Genomic DNA, 27,140 nt, shown 5'->3' with positions numbered 1-27,140 from the left:
CAGTTTTCATGCACTTCTTTAATATATCAGTTTTTCATATTCACAACAAATACATTAAGCTCTTTTTTCCTTTTATATAATACAGTCTTAAATATTTTTACACAGAAATATTTTCTCAGAACTTCATCTATCAAAATGTTTTTTCTTAACCTTTATTTCTTAAGATGAAACATTTGAAGTCATTTCATTGTTTTTAGCTCCATGCCTTCCTAGCAAACGGACAGTACTTTCTTTGTACAGCTATTTACAGGTGAAAAGAGTCTCCCAAAACATCTGTATGATAATTCTCACTTGACTGAACTTACACTGGGGTTTAAAGTGCAGGCAAGGCAACAGAAAGGAATATGCTATGGAGGTTTCATTTTCTGTTCGGGGTCCGGTCAAAGGCTTAAAAAGCAAAACAAATAAAAAGGGGTTTGGATGAAACTAATTTATAAAAAAAAACAAAAACAAAGAATAGCTTGGAGTTTAGATGACAGAGATCTCAAAGTAGGTCCCTAAGTATTCCAGAGACAAGAAGGTGCAATCCATCAAAAGACAAACCTTTCTTCAGTAACATTCCCATAGAAAATAAATACAGCATTCTTAAAATACACATCTACCATCTCTATACACAACCCATGTTAGGTTTGCCAGCTTAATTTGAGAAGTGTTTAGCCCACAACACAGAGCACATCCAAGTCCATTTAAATTTCTTTACATGTTTGGGCCGTGACCACTGCCACAACCAACAGGGTCGTGAAGTAGAAACTTGCATTTCCTCTTAAGGGCAAGTATAAGTGGCGTGTTAAAAAAAAATAAATAAATAGCCAATTCACAGAGCATCACCCTTTATATTCCTTACAAAAATAATTGAAAAGAAACTAAATAAGTTATTTAATCCTTCTGAAAAAGCAAGAAGATTGGTGTGTGTGTCTTTTTTTTTGTAACAGAGCATGAAAGGAAAATCAAGTGCAGAGCCTCGGTTATCTGTGCAATATCGAGCATTTCATGGATTTGTAGTTTTAGTGAAAAGCAAGAAACAAAGAATGCGTAGTTTCGTACAAGAAAAAAAGAGGCCGTGATAGCGGAGCCACTGACGCAAGAGCAGGTTTCAGTACGAAGAGGCCAAAATAACAAAACAAAAAAAAAGCACTGATTTCATCTAAATGAGGACATGTCCAACATCCACAGTGTCCAGGTGAACTTCAGGGCTACACAGTGCTAGAGTCACCACGGCCCAAAGCTTTGGACCACTTTGTTCATGTATAAACAAAGAGCCGGCATTTCATCATACTTGGTGAGCTGGACGGGAGTTGGGAAGTCTGTTGAAATCATAAGGCAAAACAACTTGGTTGACGATCCAGATAACCTTTGTCCGGCAATGGTAAAGGCGGATGCAAATGTCGTTAGGGTGTTGGATTAGGCTTTGGTTTTTAGTGTCCCATGGCCCTACCTGCCTTGTAATTAAGCTTTTCATTTCGGAATCCTTTAAACCATGCTTTAACCTCTTAATATGACAAAATATATTAGTCTTTAAAAAGGCAAATTGCTTATCTGCATCAGTCATTTTTACAAAGTTCACAGACACACTGCTTGAAATGTCCATTTCAGCGAACACATAATGAGTGAGAGAAAATATATATGTACATATACACACCTCTCCAAAGGTTTTGAAACACCAAACAAAAAGTCATAAAATTAAAGCAATATAAATTAATGTAACTTTGCAGGCCTGCCTGTCTATAACACAAGAAGACAATGTTTAAAAAAAATAAAAAAAAGCTATGACCCGTGAACGAATGTATCAGAATGAACACCAGCGTCGTAAGGTCCAATGAGATGTCAAATGACTTGCGGATGCAAAAACCAAACGAAACAACAACATAATTTTACCATTGTGGCCTCAAAGGAATGGCTTCTCATAACAACAGTAAAGCATAAACTTGAAACTTACAGTGAAAGACAAGTACAGAAATACTTTGCCCACATCTGAAATTCATTACAAGGCGTCATGTTTGCTTTATACACTGGGTTTTTTTTTTACAAGCAACTTCATTATCTTTGACAGCAGGAATGGAGAATGCCTTATTCAGAAATATAACTTCGGCTACCATAAGGCAGTGAATAGTCAAACAGGAATAAAAATGAAGCTTTAGAAGCCCAGAAACAACTTTAAAGTATTTTTATCCACACCAGACCTTGATGGCTAAAGCTCTAGAAGACTGCCTTTTCAGAAAAAGCACAGAATCTACAGGAACTCTACAGGAATTTTTAATATCTTCTAATGTTTTGTTAAAGAATAGCTGGTCAAGAGGTCAGAGACTTTTCTATGGTTGCTTCATTTACCCGTGCTCACAAACTATATCTGCAGAAATAAAAAACATCCTGGTTCTGTCTATCTACAAACTTACGACCCAGGTGAAAACAAAAAGCCAAAGTCAAATAAATGTGTATTATTAGCAACTCCAGCCATAGGCAACATCACAGGTAACATTCATTGCAAGAAAAAGAAACATTTCTAAACATCATTCAAGTTATCGCATGACATCCAGCACTTCTCCACGATTGGCTGCGACCTGACATCTTCCCCTTATGCCGACCAATGAGCATTTTCTCCAACATTTGCCATTGGTCCAAACATGGACCCGGTTTTCTGGCTGGCCAGTCCTGTGTGTTTTTTCCTTCCAGGGGCAGAGAAAAGGCGAGGCTTATGCTCCCAAAATCACAGAGTTTCCTCTTCAAAGGCAGCAAAACCCAAACTCAGTGAAAGATATTTTTCCCACCACAAACTATTTGTTTGGTATTTTTGCCTCTTTGCTTCCAGTGGCCAGGATTTTGTTTCTCATATCAGTCGTTTTATTTTATGCTGCTTTATCGAGTCCTATTTTCTGTTTATGACATTTTTGTGGAATCAGCAACGACACCCTGCAGAAATCTTTTTATTTTAAAGCAATTCCATTGAGGCCGTAGCTCTTCAGTTAAAGAGGAAGAAGAACAGCACATTCTTTAAAACGAGTCCTTTTCTGTGTTTATGGATGAACCCACCGTAGGAACGCAAAACGTCTTTAAAAGTGACAAGGGGTGGAGTATGAGGATTTGCAGCACTATTTAAATGCTGAAAATTCACCTAAAAGGAGAGAAATAAAGAAGTGCATAAGATCAGTCTTTTAGCAATTTTAAAAATGGAAATTTTCAGAATAGCACACAAGCATTCACTCTTTTCTGCAGTATATAGCATGTACAATATGCATAGTATGGACATTTTCATTATGTAAAGAATCCCTAAAGCGTTTGCCAAAATGTGCAGTGTAAAACAGAGCACGTGGCATTGGCAATGAGTACTGTATCTCCCTATGCAATGCATTTAATTTGACCTTCCATTTCCAGAGTGATAAAAGAACTTCAAACTTTCAACTGTCAATTTTTACTGTTTTTTTGACTCATTATTTATCAATCTGCCAAAAGACAATACATTTAACACAAACTTTGACTAAAATGCAATAAAATGTAGTATACTATTTCACTTAACTTAATAAAATAGAAGCAGTATTTATACCAGCTCTACTGAACACATCAGCAACCTATCAGATCTGTATGAATTGTGAAGTGTTCATTTTCATGAGGATTTACGCTAGTTCTCTACATTGCTGAATCAAGTTAGAGAGGGAATTCAACTGCAAGAGGATGTTACAAATAAATAAATAAAAAATAACAATAATGTCTGAGCATGGCTGATGTTATGAGAGCGGCGATCAGTCTGCGCACGCATTCATACACAGTACGTGTGCTCGCGCGCAGTCTGTCAATCAAACATGCACGCTCACAATCTCACTTGAGTTACTCAACTCACCGCAAATCTGTCCAATCTCTTAAATAGCTCATCAGAGATATGTAATCGTCATGACAACCAGTATTTACAGGAAAAAATAACAGTTTTTCCTGCAGTGACGGCGTTGAGACGCCTTCACGCAAATGCTTTTTAGTGATCTACTTCGGTGCAAACGCTAAGTGACGTGAACAAATCTTTATGACATGGCACTGGAGGACTTTAGGTGCTAATATTGGATATATAGCTCTTGTTTATAAAAACATCTCTGGTGTATGTGATGTTGAACACTCATGGTGTTTGTTAGTTAACAATCACAGTGACAACAGAACTGATCTATATCAGAAAATCTAAATGTAACACCCCTTATGTTTAAAATAATTACTAAAAGGGATAGTTGACCCCAAAATAAACATTCTCTCATCATTTACTCACCCACATGCCATCCCAGATATGTATGACTTTCTTCTGCAGAACACAAATGATGATTTTAAGAAGAATATTTCTGCTCTGTTGGTCCATACAATGCAAGTGAATGGTGAACAGAAATTTGAAGCACCAAAAAGCACATAAAGGCAGCATAACAGTAATTCATAATACTCCAGTGGTTAAATCCATGTCTTCGTAAGTTATATGATAGGTGTGGGTGAGAAAAAGTTAGATATTTAAGTCCTTTTTTTTTACTATAAATCTCCACTTTCACATCTGTAAGTCACATGTGGCACCTGTTTAGTTTCACTTTCACATCTAAAAGTGAAAGTGGAGATTTATAGTAAAAAAGCCAAGGACTTAAATATTGATCTGTCTCTCATCCACAGAGCTGAGATATTTTTTCTAAATAATCATCTTTTGTGTTCAGCAAAAAAAAGAAAGTTATACACATCTGGGATGGCATGAAGTTGAGTAAATGATGAGAGAATTTTCATTTTTAGGTGAACTATCCCATTAACTAACATTCTTACTATAAAAATGTTAACTTATTTTTATATATATATAAAAATTAGGAGTGCAGCCCTCGAGGGTACAGGGATCCAGCTTTGCAGCCCCTGACCTTTCCGAATTTGAGTAGCCCTGATTTATACTGTACAGTATGTAAGAACCAGTACGCTAGTATTCCATTGCGGAACACAGCCCATATAATGTACGTTTTTGTTTGTGTGCCTACTTACCATAGCCACCAGCTTGAATGGGTGTCTTGGGGGAAGCACAGGCGTACAGGCTGAAGTCCTCCGTCTGGAAGCCAGCGCGGTTCAGGGACGGCTCAGAGGCGCTGCGGTGGATCTTGGGCAGAGAGCGTGCCAATAATTCGATGGAGGCCAGGATCTGTCAAAAAAGAAAAAAATTGCATTAAAACAAAAGATTTAATCTAAAGCAACTTGAACATAATACTTTACCACACTACAGCATTGTGTTGATACTGTGAAAGCAAATTCAAGATTTGATCACATGAATACAGCAAATATATTAGAGGTAAACCAAAGTTCTGAAAAAATGGGTTAGAGTCAGCCAGATTTAAACATTGCCATCCCAAAAGTTGCATTCTGATCATTAAAAACACTCTGATGCCATCTTGTGGTAAAACAGCATGCCTTTGACAGATTGCAGGCATAATACATTACTGTGTGTACTGTCTGGAGAAATCAGACAGGTGTTCACAACATTACCTGAGGGAAAAGAGGTCTTTCCTCTCTCTTCTTCTTCAAACAATCTGCCATAAGTCTTTTCATGGCCTTGGGGCAATTACTGCGTACTTTGCTCAGGTCGGGGGACAGGTAACCCCGGCCAACCATGAAGATAATCTGGAGTGGGAGGGATTTGTTAATTGATGTCATAGTTATCCTCTTATACAATGTACTAGTAGACATGTATAACATTAACATCAGAAAACGATAATCGAAACCAAACAATAGATAAATGCATAAGAAGTTTAAAAGGCAGAAAATGGCTAAAGATACTATTTAAAAGGGGTCATCATTTAATATTACTAGCAGTAGCAGGAAATCTCAAACTCCTTAAAAAAAGGATGAATCGCTCACCTGATCTCTGTTGTTAATGTTTGAGTAAGGCAGAGCCCCTGACATAAGCTCATACAGCACTATGCCAAATGCATAAACATCTGACTGGAAACTATATGGGTTTTTATCCTGCAGTCTGATTACCTCCGGAGCCTGGAAAAGACCAATATGTCAATCAAGATGCAAGCATTTTTTTCACCATTTAGCTGATGTGTAAACTTTAGGTTAAGTGCTTTGCTCAAGGGCACAATGGTAATCATTTATGTATCAGCCCTTTTGGTAACCTTTCCGTTACCACCCCAGATCTTTAACTACTAGGCTACATCAGCCCAAGTTTCAAATCAGAGAGATCAGAGAGAGATAATTGCACTGACAAACCGAGGTAAAGACCTCAGCCCATGTACGCACCATCCATAAGATCGAGCCTGAAAGCTGCTCAAATTGATGTGAGCCACTCCAGCGGGACTTCACTGTAGCCAGACCAAAATCACCAATCTTTACCGTCAGGTCCTCATGCAAAAAGATATCTTTGGAGGTGGTGTTAAGGCAGACATTCCAAAAAGCATATGCAAGCACTTATGTTGTGGTGAATTTCATATACAGATCAATGTTGACTTACAAAAAAATCTTAGATATATACTTATAAATAGTGATTTATAAGTATATCAAACTTCATAGCTGGTAAATAGAATACATCATCATGGTTAGAGCCTGGTCCTAGTCCTTGTGCTTTGCCTCAGATAATCAAATGGTTGGCATTAATCACTTAAATAAAGATTTTGGATCAGTAAATGTTTTGCAGGCAACCAGTTTGCAGTTGAAAGGATACTGTTGCTCTTCAGATCTCTATGGATGATGGACTTGGCGTGCAGATAGCTTTGGACAAAAATAAAAATGATTAAAAAAATATTAAATTAGTGTATTACAGCTTTATCCGTTAAGAAATGGGTTAGCAGTACATTTCAGTCTTTCTGTGCAAGTCTTTTCTTAGTAAACATTAGAGTGCATCTCTAAATAACAAGCCCATATTGCAGCCTGAAGGACATGCATTTGCTGATTCAGTGACTCACTCCATGCCCTGAGCTGTTTGGCGGGCGATGTCAATCAGCTTGATCATCTCAAACTTGGTCTCGATGATGTGCAGGTGGTGGTAGAGACTCGAGCCTTCACACCACTGTGTAACAATAGCCAGCTGGGGTTTGGTGGTGTAGCCCATAAAGAGCAGTATATTAACATGGCGGGTTTTCCTGCAGAAGAAAAAATGTAATACAATAACATGACAAACATAATCAAAGGTTTACAAATAATAAGTGAAAATGATAAAACATCTAGTTATGGATGCAAAGGCTACGATTTAATGAGATAAATATATAGTCTGCACATGCTACACACTTCAAAGTAAATAGATCTTGTTTAAGAATGTATGAATGTAAATGTGAACCGGCTGCTTATACCAAGGAGCTCTAAAACACCATCATGAGCATTGCATGCTCTGTTTGTAGCAGATGACAGTGAGCAGAGTGCTAATTCACTATGTAGTGTGCAGCACATACAGACTACATATTTATTTAATGAAACAGCAGCCCTTTGCGGTTTAATAATCACATTTGGTCACGTAGCAACCTGCTTTTCCGGAGGTGAGAAGCTACTGTCAAAAACACACAAAAACGGAAAGGGCTTCACTTCAAAAATAAAAGCTTCCGCCAAAATAAATGGAAAAAAGTATGACAGAAATATATCACTACAGTATAGTTATGTAATATTCACTGTATGATCTTATATTTAAACAATGTCTCACATCTGTGATGGTCTGTTGTGCAGCACTTTATTTGACGAAAATAACTCTACTGTTGTATTTTGGATTGTATTGTGAGGTTCAGTATAAAAGCACTTCATTTGCTAAAAATTATACAACATGTTGAAAATTGTATGTTCTATAAAAAATTACAAGCAAAAAACTTATCAAAATGGAACTATCGGTACTCATTCTCCAAAAATGGTATCGGGACATCCCTACTTCATGTAAAAGGTTTGACCACAAATGTGCTACTATGGTATATGTATACAGGGGGGAAAAAAACACTTTTATTATAATGTTTTACATGTACGAAATGTCTGATGATGTAATGATTTTTTATTTATTTATCCTAAATGGGGTGTTGCATTTGAAGCACTAAATCTATAACATAGTGATAGGGCACTTTCCATGAATTGAAATAAACATTATAAATAATAAATAAATGTGTACAATTAAAAAAAAAATGCTAGAATGAGTTACTGAATTGTGAGTAACAGGGCTGAAATAGAATCAGCCGTAAAAAACAAACAAACAAAAATAAAAAAAACATCGGTTTACCACTACTCCAAAATTCACAAGTTATGAGCAGCCTGCAGTTCTGGCCTTATCATACCTGAGGACACCCACTTCATTCTTAAAGGCCTGTAGTTGTTGTGGAGTGGGAGCTGTTACATTCAACATCTTTACCGCCACATCACCTATGAGGAAGAGGAAGAAACACAGATTACAATCTATTCTAAAGTCAACAACAACAAAAAAACATTAACATTTTTGCGAGACCCACCATGCCACTTTCCCTTGTAGACTGTTCCAAAGGAACCAGACCCTATCCGCTGACCCAGGGTGATCTGACCTTCTGGGATCTCCCAATCATCGCTCGAGTCCCGTCGACCCAAAGTTTTCTACCAAGCAAAACAGAAAACCATTTAAAATGGTTTATTCTATTCAATGAACTCGGACCTGGACTACAAGATCCATTGAGATCAAAGAGATTCTTGGTCCAGCCTACAATGATCGCTGAATCTCCTCACCATTTTATTGCGGTCCTCAGATGAAGACGATGGCTTCCGCTCCCTAGGTTGGCATGGTGATTTTGACAACTTCACATTGGTCAGGGAACCGGGAAGGGAGGCAGGAGGTGTGGCTGACAGGCCTGCTGTGGAGCCTGGCAATTGGAGAGGTTGAGAAACAAATTAAAATGACTTTAACAGAAAATAAATACAAGCAAGAGAGGAGACAGACAGTAATAGTGAAAGAAATTATAGTATCTTATAGTATCAAGTCACATGGGGGAGATAATACAAATAGTGAGAAACGGGGGACTGTGAGCGATGCATGCTGCAACTAGAAAATAACATAAAATCCTGAACCAGATGCCAATCCTTTCCCAAGGGGCCAAAGTTTCAAAATCTAATAGTATCCCCAAAACTGTCTATCATTGAGCTATCAGCAGTCTAAAATTAACCCCCGACACACAGACCAGTAAGAACAAAAACATACCCTACGCAAGTACTACGCAATTGCAAACGTGAATGCTTAGCCTGCACATTCCAATGTGCGGCCCCACTGTACATAATACACGTTTTTGTGTTACTATGCTGTAATAAACCTCAGTATTCAAGGGGGTGGTAGTTACCTTCAAATGTTGTGTCATTAATGAGTTATTATTCAAGTAGCTAGCGTTAAACATGTCGACAGTTTAACTAACTTTAAATCGCTGAGCAAGATTCTCTTCAAACTGTTACTGTCACCATAATAGTTGACTGACTGTAGAAGAGAGTTTACATCAATTAAACTTTTTTAAGCTTATTAATTCAGTTCCCACAGACTTTCCAGTCGTTCGTGATTACTAGATATGTATTTTTAAAAATCACTGTAGAGAGTAGGGCTGAAACGATTAGTCAACGTTATCGACAACAAAAAATGTAGTTGTCGAATAGTCGTATGATCTAATTTAATGTAAAATGAGATCATATGAATCTCTAATGGAAAACGTTTAAACAATAAAAAAGTGGGTCTTGTAAATAAGCACAAACTCTGAAACTGGCATTTCTCTGTGTGGTTAAAGCTGCTTCAATGAGTCGCCTGAAGTGACCCATTCTGGGTGGGTTTGAAACTGTACCCGGAGACGCTCATTACGTATTAAATCATTACATACTGTATGTGTCGCAGCATGTCTTATCGTAAAGAAATTGGCGATACGCAGCTCTATTAAGTAGAGAGAGATCGTTTTTGTGAGTTAACGATGGATCGAAATTTAAGTGAACAAAAAAGGTGAGAGAGGGTATCTTAGCCAATTATACACGGCAACAAAATGTATATATATTTTTGGCTTGTTTTCTTGTATAAATAACTAAAACTCCTTTAAAACAAGATACATTTACTCGAGGAGCTATGCTGCAGAAAATATACAAATTTGCTTTCAGAGAATGTTGAATATTATGTTGAATATATGTGTATTTTGTCTTTACTGCCCTGACAGAAGTATAAACAAGTGAAAAAATACACTTATATACAATACACCTATATTCAAGATATATTCTCTGAAAGCAAGTCGAAATATCCGATATGTTGCTTCTCAGCTGAATGTATCTTGTTATAAGGATTTTTAGATATTTTTTTAAATGGAAAACAAGACAAAAACACTTGATAACAATAGGATTTTTTTACTGTATTAAACTTAAAAATACATTTTTTTTTCCCTCCTGAAATTAAGTGAAGATCATTTAGAGGTATTTTTTAAAGATTATTTTGTACTCTTTTTTATTTTTTTTTATTTTATTTTTAGTAAGCACATATTTAATAAAACTTAACTCGAAGCACAAGCTGAATTGTTGGTTAAGAACTAATGATTACCGGTAATCGTTGCAATAATCGCCCGAAAAGTCGAATAATCGTTCTAATAATCGTAAATTGGTCGATTATCAAAATAATTGTTAGTTGCAGCCCTAGTACAGAGATGGCATGCACTAAGATAATTTTTGAGCAGATGAAATATTTTAGAGCCGAGCATTGAGGCTATTTTCCAAGACTTTTTCAAGGCCTGGAAATAACTTGTTTTTCCCAGGTTTTCCATGACCGTGGGAACCCTGTTAATTGCATTCTGACTCAGATCGCAATAACATGTGGAATCAAGCTTGCGTTTGTGTTAATGTACTCGTGTATAGTATTGCTGCACAATTAGTCATAAGTAATTGCATTTACAATTGTAGCTTTTGCCACAATTAACTAATTGTGAATATTGTCAATTGCAATTCATTTGCAATGTTCATTGCAGTGCTGGAGCATTGTAACAAAATCACAGACAGGTCTGCTGCTCGCTTTGTAATTTATTCAAAATTTAAAAGTTTTGTTTTCTTGCTGCTAAGAGGGCCAATGTGAAGTTTAGGCACTTTCTTGATTTACTGATGTATTAAACAGAAATATTCAGGAACACAGTTATCCGCTTGTTTTGAATGTGTAGACTACATGAAGTTTATCACACCCATACAAAATAAGTAATTCAAATTAATTGCAACTACAACATCAAGGGAAGTATAATCAAGCAGCCCTTGCATATAGAGCATGTTTCCGGCCTAAAATGGGTCCTGGAGATAAGGATAGTGGTGACTGGTTATAAAATGCTATAGCATGATGGAATCTTCATTTAAAAGGGGTACAGAACCAGACCTGTCCTTTGAAAATGTGTGAGTAGCATGTGCTGTTTTTGCCTCACTAATTAAATTTGTTAAAATATAGTGTTAACATCAAGGGAAAGTGAGTGCAGCCCCTTAAATGTCAGTGTAAGCATTTGTGTGAGAGAAGTGGCAGAGAAAGTAAGAATTAAAAAAGAGGGAGTGAAACATCAACAAAACACACAAGGTGAGAGACAGACAAACAAGCAGAGGACGAGACAAGGTGTGGGACACAGTGACGCATAAAGGCCTAGCTACCTCTGAACACTGGCTCAGGCTCAAAATCAAAGACAATGTCATTGGGGTGGGAGGACAGAAGGGGGCTTGAGGTCCGTGTTCGGTTCTTCCTCAAGCAGCGGGCTGGTTGTTGCGAGTGGGCTGCAGGGGGGAGAGAGACAGACACAGGATCACTGGCCCTGAAGCTCAGGTGCACTTCTTGTCTCCCACTACCAAAATCCTGTGTCTACTCTCAAAAGGTTGTTTAGAGATTATCAGGTGAAGCTTAGATGATATAGAGCCAGTTTTTCTTTATAATGATATACAGTCTATCCTTTAAAGGAACCTTTCACCCAAAAATGAAAATCATACACTCACCCTCATGTTGTTCCAAACCTGTATGACTTTCTTTCTTCTGTGGAATATCAAGAGAGATGTTAGGCAGAATGTTCCCATTGCGCTTTTCAATACGAAAGTGAATGGGGAGGGAGGCTGTCAAGCTCCAAAAATTACAGAAAAAGCACCATCAAAGCTGTATACACTAAGGGTTATAAAACTTTTTAATTTGTCAAGAACCCCCAAAATTGATGATCCCCTTGCGAGGGACCACCTTCCTAAAATATAAAGACAGCTGTATATTTTCATTTAGAATCATGTATATTTAATTAAATATATATATTGTCCTAATCCCCAAATAAATAATGAAAAAATATTATATGGAGTAAAAAATGTGTTTTAATCCATATAATATTTTTTTTAAATGTACTGTATTTTTTAAACTGTCAGGAATGAGCAAGCTAAAGGCAATAGTGGCAAGGAGAAACTCTAAACAGATACACAAGTACAAACTATTACTGACAGTACAAAAATGGCAAAAAAGCAGAAATGAACACTGAAATATACATTAAAAAATGTTTGTATTTTTTGCATAATGTAAAACTATATCCAGAATTGTATTTACTTCTACTGTTAAAAGATATAGCTGTCAATAGAATAATCACGATCAATCTCATGATTTCAGAGAAATCTTTAGAAAGCAGAATGAAAGGGTAATAATGTCAAATTCTGTAAATATAACCTCCTTGCGGCCCCCTGGGGGACCCCAGATTAAAAAACCCCTGGTCTATATGACTCATGCACTACATTCCAAGTGTTTTAAAGTCATATAATAGTTTTGTGTATAGAGTATAAAACATTATTTTCAGTCATTATTCACTGAAAATTTTGTCATCAGCCGTGGCTCTCACATCACACTTTTACATATTCAAATTTGCCATTTTGTAAACCAACTGCATTTGCCATCACCATCAATGTCAAACCTGGTGTGACGCATCTTCATGCATCAAATTTTAATATGCGCGACAGAGATTCGAGAGCTAATATTTTCAATGAATAATGACTTTAAATTTCATTCTGTTCATTACACTAAGCTATCGTATGATTCACAGGGCTCTGAATATAGCAAAAAAGTTGGATGGACTAATTTTACGAGACTTTTAAGGTGCTTTTTTGTCCATTTCGGAGCTGCCTCACATCTCCTTTTGCATTTCACAGATGATAGAAAGTCATACAGGTTTGAAACAACATGAGGGTGAGTAAATGATAGAATTTTCAATTTTATTTAAACTGAATTGTATTGTTCTGGAATTTGTTTTGGAGCACCGCTCAAACAAAAAGGACAGGTGTAATAGGCATAGATCAGGAATTAGTAGTTTAGAGCAGGCTGCTATTGATAAAGAAATGGGCAAAAACAATTTACAAAGCAGATGTGGGAGAGAAGGGTCAATCGGTTTGTCAGATTTACTACCAGACAGAGTGAAATGGAACAGCTTTGCCAAACTTTTAAGGCCAATGACACAGAGATAGCACAAAGACATGGAATGACGGAAAGCCATTTGAACCCTATGTGTCTAAGAGTATGTTTTACGTTTGCAAGATTCCTTACCTCCATCTGACCTCGGTAAGCCTTGATCACGAATCAAATCCTGTACCAGAATAAAACAGATTAGCAGTGACTACTGTTTCTATTGGTATATCCATAATATTCCAAAAACTGTTCTAAAGGTTTACAAGATCCCTGTAACTATTGTCTGATGTCCAGTATGACACTTTTGGGTAGTTGACATGAAATGCTTATTAAAACTGATTAAAATAACAAAATTTACGTTTGTTTAGTCACTATTTACTCATCTTAATGTTGTTCAAAACCCATATGAATGTCTTTCTACGGAGGAACACAAAAGATGTTAGGCAGAATTCAAGGGACCTTTTTTTTTAATGGAAAAATTGCAATTAAAATGAATTGTGAATGAGGCTAACATTCTGCCAAAACAAATACTTTTGTGTTTCACTGAAGAAAGTCAAATAGGTTTTGAACAACATAAGGATGAGTAAATAATGACAAATTTTTCATTTTTTGGGTGAAGTAATGCTCTAAAAGATCCAGTAACTGGTCAGACTGCCAAAAAATATACACTTCCCCTTATACATTCATAAAACATTTAACCTAAAATCTAAAAAAGATCATGGATCTGTTCTATCAACTACCCATTTAAAGATATATAGAATAGAACAACTACTTGTAACTTTGCAACTATGTACGCATATTTCAGTTCTCACGTCAATGTTGACCGGTTCAATGGTGTTGAGATGGACGTTAGGGGCGGAGGAAGAGCGATCCCTCTGGCCAAACTGGTTGCGGTGGTCCTCCTCTCCGGGTCTGAAGGGCTGTGGGATAGGGATGGATTTGGATGGGGACACAGTAGGATGGCACAGACACCTGCAGGAAATACAGACAGGAGCCCACAGTTAATTTCCACACAATAATGCAGTAACAAACACTGTAGACTTTTTAAATGGGACAGGTCTTGTCCAAATTCTTAGCAATACCAGATTTGGGGGGGGACTTGATTTATACTAAGCTAATATGTGAACAAAAGGGGCATCCAGTGTCTTACCCAGTGGACTCAGATGGAGGGAGGGAGGGGCACATCTCTGACACAGGGGTCGTGCCCTCTGATGACAACTCCTCCTGGGTAATGGGGTGGTGCACCAGAAATTTTGATGCCAACAGTAAACTGAACAGTAAAAATAAATAAATAAAATTCAGTAGTAAATCAATAATGCATGATCATTACCTGGACCCAGAGCACAAAACTTTTATTTTGAAAAATAATTTGAATAAATATTACACAGAAATGTGGAAAACACACAATTAGTGATAGACCAATTAATTAATCATTTGCCCGATACTAGGGGATAGATAGATTAAAGGGATAGTTCACCCAAAAATGACAATTCTCTCATCATTTACTCACCCTCATGTCATCCCAGATGTGTTTGACTTTCTTCCTTCTGCTGAACACAAATGAAGATTTTTAGAAGAAAATCTCAGCTCAGCTGGTCCAAACAATGCAAAAATGCACATAAAGGCAGCATAAAGGTAATTTATAAGACTCCAGTGGTAAAATCTATATCTTCAGAAGTGATATGATAGGTGTGGATGAGAAACGGATCAATATTCAAGTCCTTTTTACTATAAATCTCCACTTTCACATTCACTTCTACTTTTGTTTTTGGCAATTCGCATTCTTTGTGCATATCGCCACCTACTGGGCAGGGAGAATTTATAAAAAAAGGACTTAAATATTGATGTTTCTCACCCACACCTTTCATATCGTTTCTGAAGATATGGATTTAACCACTGAAGTCATATGAATTATGCTGCTTTTTGGCAATTAAAATTTCTGGCCACTGTTCACTTGATATTATTTTAAAAATCTTGGTTTGTGTTCAGCAGAAGAAAGACAGTCATACACATCTGGGATAGCATGAGGGTGAGTAAATGAGAATTTTCATTTTAGGTGAGCTATCCCTTTAACAAAAGTGGTCTGGCTGGAGTTCCAAATTCTAAAATCGATAGCTGTTTAATGGATAGTGCACATTATGTTGTCAAATATCTTTTAATGAATGGAGTACATTTTATAAATAAGAGTAAAATAAGTGTTTATCTTATTTGATATCATTAAATACATTAAAATCATTAATCATAGGGCAACTCTGCTCCCTAGATGCTACTATCTGCCATAAAAATAAAACAAATAATGAAAAAAAACATATTGGCTGGCCACTACACAATACGCAAACTATTTCATATATCACTTAAATGGGGCAGATTAACCTAACAGTTAAAAAAATAAAACTATTAACTTATTGTTTCACTCTTGTGCAGACCATGAGGTAATACACTACTGAATAGGATGAAATCTCCCATGAAGACTCACTCCAGCTGATCGTAGTTGACACACATGAGCGGGACCTCTGTGCTGCAGCGCTGGTGGAACTTGTAGCCACATGTCTGACAGCGAAAGCCCTGAAATAGCAGCTTCCGGCAGAAATCACAGAAGGCCAGCGTGAAGAAGGTCTTTCGCACCTGCCAACAGCCATCATAATAGCGGTCAGGGTTCAGGCCCAGGCCATGAACAGTTTGATATCTCCAAAATGATATTTTTTACATTAAAAGAATAGTTTACCCAAAACGTTCCAAACAAGTATGACTTTCTGTCTTAAATGGAACACAAAAGGAAATGTGTCAGCCTCAATCTCAGTCACTTTCATTGCATCTTTTCTCCATAAAATCACAGTGAATGGTGACTGAGACTAACACTTCCTTTTGGACTTCCAAACTCATACAGGTTTGGGCAACATGAGTGAGTAAATAATGACCGAATGTACATTTTTGGATGAACTCTCACTTTAGGTCACTTAAGGTAAGCTAAGACATTTTAGATCATTACAAATTTCTAAAATAAAAATGACCACACCTATTGCGTGTCCTGCCGTCCTGAATCAAACTGGCAAAACCATTGTCTCGTACTCCTACTTTCACGTAACTTCTGATTGATTTTGAGCCAAACTTTGTGGTCAGTTTCATCATACTCACAAAATTATGGGTCGTCAGTGGCACATTCTCTAAAACCTCAACATGAAGCTCCTCCCCTGTCAACCAGGAAATGTCTGTGTCCCAGCCAATGGGCTTCTTCTCCCTATTGTGGGCAGGGCAGTGTAAATAGCAGTGAAATTCAGTATTCAGTATGACAGTAGCATTAACTTAATGGCTTAGATTAAAAGAAGACATTGTTATGTGCCCTGAGTGGGCTTATTACTCATTTGCATTAGTTTCACAAGTAATTGTGTGCATTATGACTGAGTTATTACCCATCCTGAATCCTGTAGACTGCGCAGCATTCTGGGATCAACCCTCGCATCATGAGAGCCTTCTTTAACGAGTCTCTCACAGTCATCCCACAACGAGCTGGGACCTGACACACACACACACACACACACAAACAGATGAGACCACCACTTACTCAAATGTAGCTCTTATCTCCTTTCAGTAAGTCTAAGACTTACTTGTCTGTGGTTATGTCTGGGCACATTTGATTTCTTGGCTTCTGTTCACATCGCAGCTTCTCTTTACTAACCCAACAGAGACATGCTGAGCAGATAATCAAAGTAAAGGGGGTCACCTAGATTTGCTCATTTCACATGGATTCCAACAGCTTTACAATCTGGCCAGAGTGGAAATCCTGTCCAAAAAGTCCTTTATGTAGCTCTGTCTGCAGCCTAACTGTGGAGTACTGTCAAAATATCCCAACATCTCAGTTCAAGACAATCAGGTTGGGAATCAAGAACCAGGTCTTGTTTAAAACCAGTTAAATTCTCTCTCTCATATATATATATATATATATATATATATATATATATATATATATATATATATATATCACACACACACACACACACACACACACCGATCAGCCACAACATTAAAACCATCTGCCTAATATTGTGTAGGTCCCCCTCGAGCCGCCAAAACAGCGCCAACCTGCATCTCAGAATAGCATTCTGAGATGATATTCTTCTCACCACAATTGTACAGAGTGGTTATCTGAGTTACTGCAGACTTTGTCAGTTCGAACCAGTCTGGCGTTTCCATCCACAGAACTGCCACTCACTGGATGTTTTTTGTTTTTGGCACCATTCGGAATAAATTCTAGAGACTGCTGTGTGTGAAAATCCCAGGAGATCAGCAGTTACAGAAACATTCAAACCAGCCCATCTGGCACCAACAATCATGCCACGCTCCAAATCACTGAGATCATATTTTTTCCCCATTCTGATGGCTGATGTGAGCATTAACTGAAGCTCTTGACCCGTATCTGCATGATTTTATGCACTGCACTGCTGCCACACGATTGGCTGATTAGATAATCGCATGGATGATTGTTGGTGCTAGACGGGCTGGTTTGAGTGTTTCTGTATCTGTTGATCTCCTGGGATTTTCACGAACAACAGTCTCTAGAATTTACTCCAAATGGTGCCAAAAACAAACAAAAAAAACATCCAGCGAGGGCCTGTTCTACGAATGAAAATGCCTTGTTAATGAGAGAGGTCAACAGAGAATGGCCAGAGTGGTTCGAACTGACAAAGTCTAGATAACTCAGATAACCACGTTGTACAATTGTGGTGAGAAGAATATCATCTCAGAATGCTATTCTGAGATGCGGTTGGTTCCATTTTGGCGGCACAAAGGGGACCTACACTATATTAGGCAGGTGGTTTTAATATAGTGGCTGATCAGTGAATATATATTATATATAGATATATATACAGGTGCATCTCAATAAATTAGAATGTCATGGAGAAGTTCATTTATTTCAGTAATTCAACTCAAATTGTGAAACTCGTGTATTAAATAAATTCAATGCACACAGACTGAAGTAGTTTAAGTCTTTGGTTCTTTTAATTGTGATGATTTTGGCTCACATTTAACAAAAACCCACCAATTCACTATCTCAAAAAATTAGAATACATCATAAGACCAATAAAAAAAACATTTTTAGTGAATTGTTGGCCTTCTGGAAAGTATGTTCATTTACTGTATATGTACTCAATACTTGGTAGGGGCTCCTTTTGCTTTAATTACTGCCTCAATTCAGCGTGGCATGGAGGTGATCAGTTTGTGGCACTGCTGAGGTGGTATGGAAGCCCAGGTTTCTTTGACAGTGGCCTTCAGCTCATCTGCATTTTTTGGTCTCTTGTTTCTCATTTTCCTCTTGACAATACCCCATAGATTCTCTATGGGGTTCAGGTCTGGTGAGTTTGCTGGCCAGTCAAGTACACCAACACCATGGTCATTTAACCAACTTTTGGTGCTTTTGGCAGTGTGGGCAGGTGCCAAATCCTGCTGGAAAATGAAATCAGCATCTTTAAAAAGCTGGTCAGCAGAAGGAAGCATGAAGTGCTCTAAAATTTCTTGGTAAACGGGTGCAGTGACTTTGGTTTTCAAAAAACACAATGGACCAACACCAGCAGATGACATTGCACCCCAAATCATCATAGACTGTGGAAACTTAACACTGGACTTCAAGCAACTTGGGCTATGAGCTTCTCCACCCTTCCTCCAGACTCTAGGACCTTGGTTTCCAAATGAAATACAAAACTTGCTCTCATCTGAAAAGAGGACTTTGGACCACTGGGCAACAGTCCAGTTCTTCTTCTCCTTAGCCCAGGTAAGACGCCTCTGATGTTGTCTGTGGTTCAGGAGTGGCTTAACAAGAGGAATATGACAACTGTAGCCAAATTCCTTGACATGTCTGTGTGTGGTGGCTCTTGATGCCTTGACCCCAGCCTCAGTCCATTCCTTGTGAAGTTCACCCAAATTCTTGAATCGATTTTGCTTGACAATCATAAGGCTGCGGTTCTCTTGGTTGGTTGTGCATCTTTTTCTTCCACACTTTTTCCTTCCACTCAACTTTCTGTTAACATGCTTGGATACAGCACTCTGTGAACAGCCAGCTTCTTTGGCAATGAATGTTTGTGGCTTACCCTCCTTGTGAAGGGTGTCAATGATTGTCTTCTGGACAACTGTCAGATCAGCAGTCTTCCCCATGTTTGTGTAGCCTAGTGAACCAAACTGAGAGACCATTTTGAAGGCTCAGGAAACCTTTAGAGGTGTTTTGAGTTGATTAGCTGATTGGCATGTCACCATATTCTAATTTTTTGAGATAGTGAATTGGTGGGTTTTTGTTAAATGTGAGCCAAAATCATCACAATTAAAAGAACCAAAGACTTAAACTACTTCAGTCTGTGTGCACTGAATTTATTTAATACACGAGTTTCACAATTTGAGTTGAATTACTGAAATAAATGAACTTTTCCACGACAATCTAATTTATTGAGATGCACCTGTATATATATATATATATATATATATATATATATATATATATATATACCCTAATTATTTTTATGACGTTTGGTTCAGTAAACTGTCTGCATTCTTTAACAGATGTGGACAGAGCACTAAAAATACTGAATCTATGGCACCAAGACAAAATACAGTAAATTATGTTTTAGCAGAGTTGTATGCTTGCAGTCTAAATTGAATATGATGATAGAGACAACTGAGTGTTGTAAATAATACATTGATAATAACTGACACATCTTTCTATTGAGTTCCTATTCTCGCTGGTTGCTTTCAACAGCAGTGTAGTTTGATTCGCATGCAAATGACTTACGATCCGAAAAACGACTAATTTGCCCTGTTATTTTCTGATCCACCTACCTAGAAATCCTCAGGGTTCCCACCCTTTTTGCAATTACATGACTTTTCCATGACCTTCAGTCATTTGGGATTGCTGGATACTGATTTTAAAAAGATTTAGACCATTTCATTATGAATCATTCAGACCGATTTGGGAACCGTTTTGGCAGTTTTACTGACTCAAAAGAATGATTCGCTCACAAATCAGAAATTATTATGGCATTCCAGCAAATTTTACTCTTTAAAAAAAAAAAGAAGAAAAAAAATCTAGCTTTTAGGCAGATGAAAACTTGAAAATGTGTATTCTGTATAGAAATGTAGATGACGTTTCCATGATTTTTATGATTGTATCAATTCCCCTTACTTGTCAAGGCCTAGAAACCACAATTTAAAAAATGTCCAGGTAGAGCTGAACAATTTATAAAACGATTAAATAAATAAAATGGTCTGCATGCGCTGTTCGCTGCACTTACTGTATGTGCGCAGCTCTGTTTTATGTAACGTATTTACACATACTCAAAGCACGCGTGAGGTTAACAAGCTGAGTGCGTTAAAGTTACAGTGCTCTAGATTTACTAACTGCACATTTGCGTAATTCCAAATATGCTTGGCCTGTTAAAGTTACTGTCCAAATCTAAAGTAACCTCACAACAATTCCTTAAAATATATCAATAAACAACCAACTTAGTGAAGATTTTTAAATTATTTAGTCTGGTTAGACTCAAGTGTGAACACCCTTTCTTGAACAGTATTTGTATTGGCAGTAGAGCATGTTTGCCCATGACTTAACTTTGGTCAAAATGAAACACTATCATATTGCAGTTCAAATAGCATTTTTTTTTTTTTTGTCCAAATCGTTGAGCAATATTTCCAGGTTTTTCATAACCGTGGGAACCCTGAATACTACAACTCAAACAACAACTCCGGTTTGTACATATAAAAGCAAAACAGGACCAATAAGTATCCAGAAAATGGCAACAACCATCTTCAACTCACCACCGTCCTCTGTTTGTTGGGCAGGAATACCCTTACGATGGGTTTCTGAGGTGAGCGGGGATTGCTACGGCTTGCATCAGTTGGGGTTTGTAGGACAGCCAAGGTGTTTGGGGCAGAGGGGGCGCTCTGGGCACCCTGGCCCTTCACATCCAGCATTGTGGGGGTTGGAGAGGAGCAGAACTCTGTCCCATTCCCAATGGCCTCCAAAAGCTGCTGTTCCCGCTGTTGTAATGCATCCAGCTTACTTGTGTACTCCTCATATGCCTGTGGCATGGAGGAAATAGATCATCAATACTCTATGACCATGTTTCACATAAATGACCATCTGTTTTGAACCTATAGAAATAATACAGATTTGAGGTTTTGTAAGCAGAGACGAATTAGCGGTTAATGCATACACAAGAGGGGCAGTTTTACATTGGATGTGTTGGATATTTCTCATACAGAAGGCAAGATGAAATTAAAAGCAAGACGAAAGCATATGCAATTGCTCTAAAATATAAAACACTAGTGGGTTCATTTGCCAGAATCTTGACTGCACTGAATTTACACTCATCAATAACTTTCAAGAATGTCACTAAGCGACTGCAACTAACTGTGTTGCTATAAATTTCTGTCTGCCAGCAAAACAGGAGCAAAACAAAACCAGAACAAAAACAAGACAAAACAAAAGCAGAATAAAAACAAAAAAATGTGAGGAAAGTTTCTGCATTCAATAGCCAATCTACTACAAATGTTTATTTCAAGAACAACTGTACATGCCATGGTGTCAATTTCTGCTCACTTAATTATGATAGTCTCTATTTATTACATCAGGTATCTTTCAAGTTTTTTTTTCTCTTTCTCTGGCCAACTCACCTCCAGGTATATAGATGGCGGATTGTGTTCTCCTCCAAACTTATCTAAAAGGGCTTCAATGTGCTCTTGAGTTAGCTTAATCATCTGTTTGATGTTCCATATCTGCAAAGAAAATAAATGATTTAGGCGTTAGCAAACCAAAATTTCCCCAGCTTCCTTTTTTCGATAACACTCCTTTGATTGAAAGCGTTTCAGCAGAGACTTTTGAACTTCACCACAGCGGACCCGGGGCCTCATGCTTGTGCTAAATCTAATAAACAAAGTGATTGTTAGTTGTCCTCATTAAGCTATAAAAACTGAGTGTGGACACCCTGTCTCTGGCCCTGCCCACAGACAAATGTGTAATAGTGATTAAATCTGAAGTGTGGAGGATGTAAATATAGGCTAGACTAGGCCTTAGATCTAGCTCTGACAATGCAACAGTCAAAACATAACAAAACAACTTCGCTGGATCTGTTAACCTAATGTACAATTTAAAATAATGCACTATTTCTGCAACCTTAAATCTTCCAACTTTCCCACCACTTGGGAAACTCCAAAAGTAATGGTGGTGGGTTTAATTTCTGTGCCACTTAATTTACAAATCAGAATTGCAAAAATAGTGACTCCCAATCAGGTTTTCACTCGAGTCATTCATTGGTCGAACAAACGAATAGTTCAGCATCAAACTCATGCCACTGGTTGAGCCAATGTTGCCGTGTCAGGCTGGTCAGGATGCTCAAATAAACAAAGCAATGTTTTGATGGTGTCACAGTGTTTACACTTTTTGGGCAAATCGATCTACGAATGGCTAACTTATAGTAGTTTCTGCATAATTAAATACACTGGATTAAAAATCACCTTTAAAGGAATATTTCGGGTTCAATACAAGTTAAGCTAAATCGACATTTGTGGCATAATTTGGATTACCACAACAATACATTTTGACTTGCCCCTCCTTTTCTTAAAAAAAAAATAAAATAAAAAAAAAAAATAAACAATCTGCTAAAATCTGTGTTCCAGTAAGACACTTACAATTGAAGTGAATGGGGTCAATTTGTAAACATTAAAATACTCAGTTTCAAAAAATTAGCCACAAAATATCAGCAATATGCATGTTAACATGATTCTAGTGTGATGAAATTGTTTACTAACCTTTTCTGTAAAGTTATAGTAATAACGATGTGGTGTAATTAAAATATCTTTATTAAATATCTCCCGATTAAATGGCATTAACAATAGTAGCACATGTACAATCCAGAAACATGCGCTCTTTCTCCGCTTTCCTGTCATCTCTGGCCCTCACGAGAGAGCGCGTGTTCTCCTCATTAAAGTTCAAGCAGCAACAAGTGAAAAATTAACTAAGGGATGGAATTTATAAATATAATAATTATTTATACAATATTAAGATACCATAATGTCATGTATTAAATATAATGAAAAAATAAAATAGAAATAAAATGAGGAATTATAATAATTATATGAAACATTGACAATGAATCATTAACCAAACATGTCACATTAAGTTTAATTGCACCTATGGGTTATCAGTTTGTCTTCAGTTTGACACTAAGCCACTGTTAGCCAATACTTGATTTGAAGTCTTTTTTTTTTTTTTTTTTATTATAAAAGCTTTTTTAATAAGCATTTTAAACATCTTAATCTGAATTTGTCAGCAAAAACTCGGCAAAGTGACATTACTGAGAAGAGGAAAATTAAATTAATAGTGACAGTGAGCAGAAAGCTTACATGTAGCCAGTTATGACACAGATCTTGATAAAAGGTGAAATGATTGGTATCGGCCGATCAGGTGACAAGAAGATCGGTATCGGCTGTAAAAATCCTGATTGGAGCATCCCAACCTAAAACCCTAAAACGACTGTAAAAATGACGATTTAAACAACTTTACAGTAAAATTAAATCTTGAGTTTTAACATAAGAATTAATATGTGCTTTTTTTAAATTATAAGCTTTACATTTCTGTCTTTACACCCTCCAAAAATTGCAAGTGCCTCACTGTAACTTTGATTTTTTTTTTTTTTTTAAAGAAAAGGAAGGACGAGTCGAAATAATTTTTTGTGTTAAACAACATTATGCATCAAATGCTGTCGATTGAGCTTAAATTGTATTGAACCCGGAACATACCTTTAAAATGGTTTCACATCATCTTTAAGATATTGTTTAAACAAATATGTCAGGAGATGATCCAAGATGTTTTTGACAGTTGAAAGTTTTCTAAATTTTTTATTTCAGTTCATGCCAGCAATACTTTTAAAACCTCTGGGGGCCTGAGAAGATGAGTGCAACTGCAATTGAAACAATTCCAATAGATTTCAGATGAAGGCTAGTGTAACCGGCCCTGGTCGCCCCATTCCGAACGGGACTCGAACCGGCATCTCTGGCATGGGAGGCAGGTGCGCTAACAAGGAGGCTAAAGGTTACAGCCTTTAGAGCACCTCTTGAGTTCAGGAGAGTGAGGTTTACACACTGCACAGCTATCTACCAGCTGGCTCCCATTACATTTGTGATGCTCCTGTTCTACCTGCTCCGTACGGGACTCGAATCGGCGTCTCCGGCATGGGAGGCGGGGGTGCTAACAAGGAGGCTAAAGGCTACAGCGTCAGTCGCTAGCGCACCTCTTGAGGTCAGTAGAGTGAGGTTTATACACATTGCACAGCTCTCTATCAGCTGGCCACTGTTACACCCCCCTAAACCTCACTCCCTTCCCGGCCAATGCACCATTGTAACTGGTCCTGCTTGCCCCGCTCAGAATGGGACTCGAACCAGCGTCTCCGGCATGGGAGGCAGGTGCACTAACAAGGAGACTAAAGGCTACAGCCTGTAGCGTCAGTAGCTAGTGCACCTCTTGAGTTCAGAAGAGTGAGGTTTATACACACAGCACAGCTATCTATCAGCTGGCCACTGTTACACTCACCCCCCCAACCCTCACTCCCTTCCCGGCCAATGCACCATTGTAACCGGTCCTGCTCGCCCTGCTCCAAATGGGACTCAAACTGGCGTCTCTGGCATGGGAGGCAGGTGTGCTAACAAGGAGGCTAAAGCCTCTAGTATCAGTCACTAGTGCACCTCTTGAGGTCAGGAGAGTGAGGTTTATACACATTGCACAGCTATCTATCAGCTAGCCACCGTTACACTAGCATCTCAATATGTAACAATTTAAACTTGCCGGTGTCACCAGAACTCAAATGACTGGACAATATTACGCTAAATGCTGGGTGGCTTGCTGCATATTTTACCATGTGTTTCCGTTGCAAGCATTTGTTCAGGCAAATGCACAAGCAATGCAGTTGCTCCAAATAGCTAATAAGCATTCTTCAATTGCATCATAAAAGATGCATCATAAAATGTAATCATACTCTAAGTTTACTGGAAAAAATCCCAGCCAAGTAAACACAATTTGAAGGTGCTACAAAGCTTCACATGTACAATTCATTATGATCACTGTTGAGAGAAAGAATTTGACAGGAGACTGTCAAGAAACCTATAATGCCTCAACGCCCCACTTGAAATAGCGTAAGTGCATCTAACTTTATTTCTGATTTAAAATCCTGCATTCCGATTCAAGCCGACACTTGAAACTGGCTCTACTAGTCAAATCAGAGCAAGAAAATGCATTACAGCATCCTGTTTAAAAGGCACCCGTGACCAGGGTGAAACTGTTGCGATTTTCTCCTAACAGTTTCTTTAAGAGAAATGTGTTAGAGGCCTCTCTTTTAATGCAAACCCCATGTGGTAATAAACCACATGTTTTCAACATGATGCAACAAAACCAAGTCAGTTTAAAATAGCACAATACATGTGAAATACTTGCAGCTATCCACAACTTCTCTTTAACATTCATACTGTAGTGTTCCTGTAGGTAAACTAGCAATGTGCTAGCAATGACAAGGATGTGGGTTCTATTCCCAGGGAACACACATGCTAATAAAATGTATAACTTAAATACACAATACGTTGCTGAAAACGGCAATGTTTACAATTCCTGACATCAAACAAATACTTATAAATAATTTTAATAAAAGAGAATGAGTTTTATGGACTGTGCTACACAATCAAATCATACTCCAATCTATTCCAAGAGTTCATTTTGTTCTCAAAACATGAACAAAAGACTCATATTAAGTAAATATACAATTAATATTATGAGTAGCACAAGCAAAACCAGCCTGGTGCATAATCAGACAGTATAACACTGTTAGAGAAGCCACCAGTAAAATTAACTAAGCACTCCTATAACGACAATTTACACAACCAGCTCTTTAATCTTACTAGTCTGCCAGCAAAACAGGTAAGCTGTTTCCATAATAAACACGTATGTGGCCTGCTCTGTGACGGTGTAAAATATTTAAATAAACAAATAAAATTAGATGAATGGATACATAGATAAATACAGTGTGTTTCTGTATTAGAGGAGGCCCGTTATAAAAGCACAGGTGATCTGTGCACACAGACAGCTTATTTATGTTTGGGGCAACGCAGGGCTTCGTGCACGAGCACAATGACATCACTGGAGATTTAAATTGAAATGCATTCGAAAGAAGATTCGCAGCTCGCGCCAGCTGGTGTCACAAAGGAGATAAAACAATGCATTACGGTTTCCCGTTCGATCTATAGTTAGCTCGTTAATAAGGTGAGATAGGTAGCATGCATGCTGTAGAGCTGGCCTGCCTGAGCTAAATGAAACCAATAAAGCCAATGAAACACGGACAGGCCTTCTGATAAACATTGGCTCAGAGAACTGCATTGAAAACAGGAGAGAATTATAAATGGCGTCATTCGGAAATGCACCTTGCGAAAATGCATATGCATATGACTCCTCGTTTGCTCGACTATATATTTGTGCATTATCTCGCCCCACCGCCTGCAATGTATTGCATCCCCCATGATCCGTAATACAACCGGTGTTTCTAAAAGATCTCCATCCAGCCCAGCTTAGCTCAACAACCGAGCTCTCCTTCAACCTCAACTCCCCCCATTGTACCTCCTCGGGAATGTCTTGTTGACATTCGGGCATCGCTGCTCCTGCGGGACAGGCGGCTTCGAGCCCCGCACCCAGCTCGTCCAGTCCCGGGTCCCTCTCCGGATTGCGGCTCATGGTGTCTCCGTTGAAGACGGCCGGTGGGGACTCGGCGCTGCTCAACGCCGCCATTTTAAACCGCGAGAAACT

General features: G+C 37.9%; 1 protein-coding gene across 3 annotated transcripts; it reads right to left on the bottom strand.

Moving 5' to 3' along the window:
* braf (B-Raf proto-oncogene, serine/threonine kinase) lies at nucleotides 1-27,140 on the bottom strand. Of its 3 annotated transcripts, XM_051688026.1 has the most exons (20): nucleotides 26,955-27,140; nucleotides 21,974-22,075; nucleotides 21,116-21,379; nucleotides 16,729-16,832; nucleotides 16,454-16,556; nucleotides 15,795-15,943; nucleotides 14,469-14,588; nucleotides 14,131-14,290; nucleotides 13,457-13,496; nucleotides 11,554-11,673; nucleotides 8,653-8,786; nucleotides 8,406-8,523; nucleotides 8,235-8,319; nucleotides 6,894-7,070; nucleotides 6,653-6,699; nucleotides 6,232-6,350; nucleotides 5,845-5,976; nucleotides 5,473-5,607; nucleotides 4,978-5,131; nucleotides 1-3,109 (listed from the first exon to the last, which is right to left on the bottom strand). In XM_051688026.1, exons 1-20 carry the CDS (start codon nucleotides 27,120-27,122, stop codon nucleotides 3,087-3,089), a joined length of 2,454 nt encoding a protein of 817 aa, XP_051543986.1. In that variant the 5' UTR covers nucleotides 27,123-27,140; the 3' UTR covers nucleotides 1-3,086. The 3 variants fall into 3 exon arrangements, with proteins under 3 accessions (XP_051543986.1, XP_051543987.1, XP_051543988.1); XM_051688027.1 differs by lacking the exon at nucleotides 11,554-11,673; XM_051688028.1 differs by lacking the exon at nucleotides 26,955-27,140 and having other exon boundaries at nucleotides 21,116-21,451.

The sequence above is a fragment of the Myxocyprinus asiaticus genome, chromosome 45, assembly GCF_019703515.2.
Source record: "Myxocyprinus asiaticus isolate MX2 ecotype Aquarium Trade chromosome 45, UBuf_Myxa_2, whole genome shotgun sequence".
Taxonomy (NCBI): domain Eukaryota; kingdom Metazoa; phylum Chordata; class Actinopteri; order Cypriniformes; family Catostomidae; genus Myxocyprinus; species Myxocyprinus asiaticus.
The sequence above is the reverse complement of the archived record's forward strand: the minus strand, read 5'-3'. Positions and strand labels throughout refer to the sequence as shown.

What these genes read in the sequence shown, in the direction of transcription:
- braf (XM_051688026.1), bottom strand. Translation starts at nt 27,122, where the DNA reads ATGGCGGCGTTGAGCAGCGCCGAGTCCCCACCGGCCGTCTTCAACGGA. An exon ending in GTCTACAGGATTCAGGATGG is followed by an intron (nt 16,557 to 16,728) that starts GTAATAACTCAG and finishes TGCCCACAATAG; the next exon opens with GGAGAAGAAGCCCATTGGCT. An exon ending in CAAACAGCTCAGGGCATGGA is followed by an intron (nt 6,700 to 6,893) that starts GTGAGTCACTGA and finishes TTTTGTCCAAAG; the next exon opens with CTATCTGCACGCCAAGTCCA.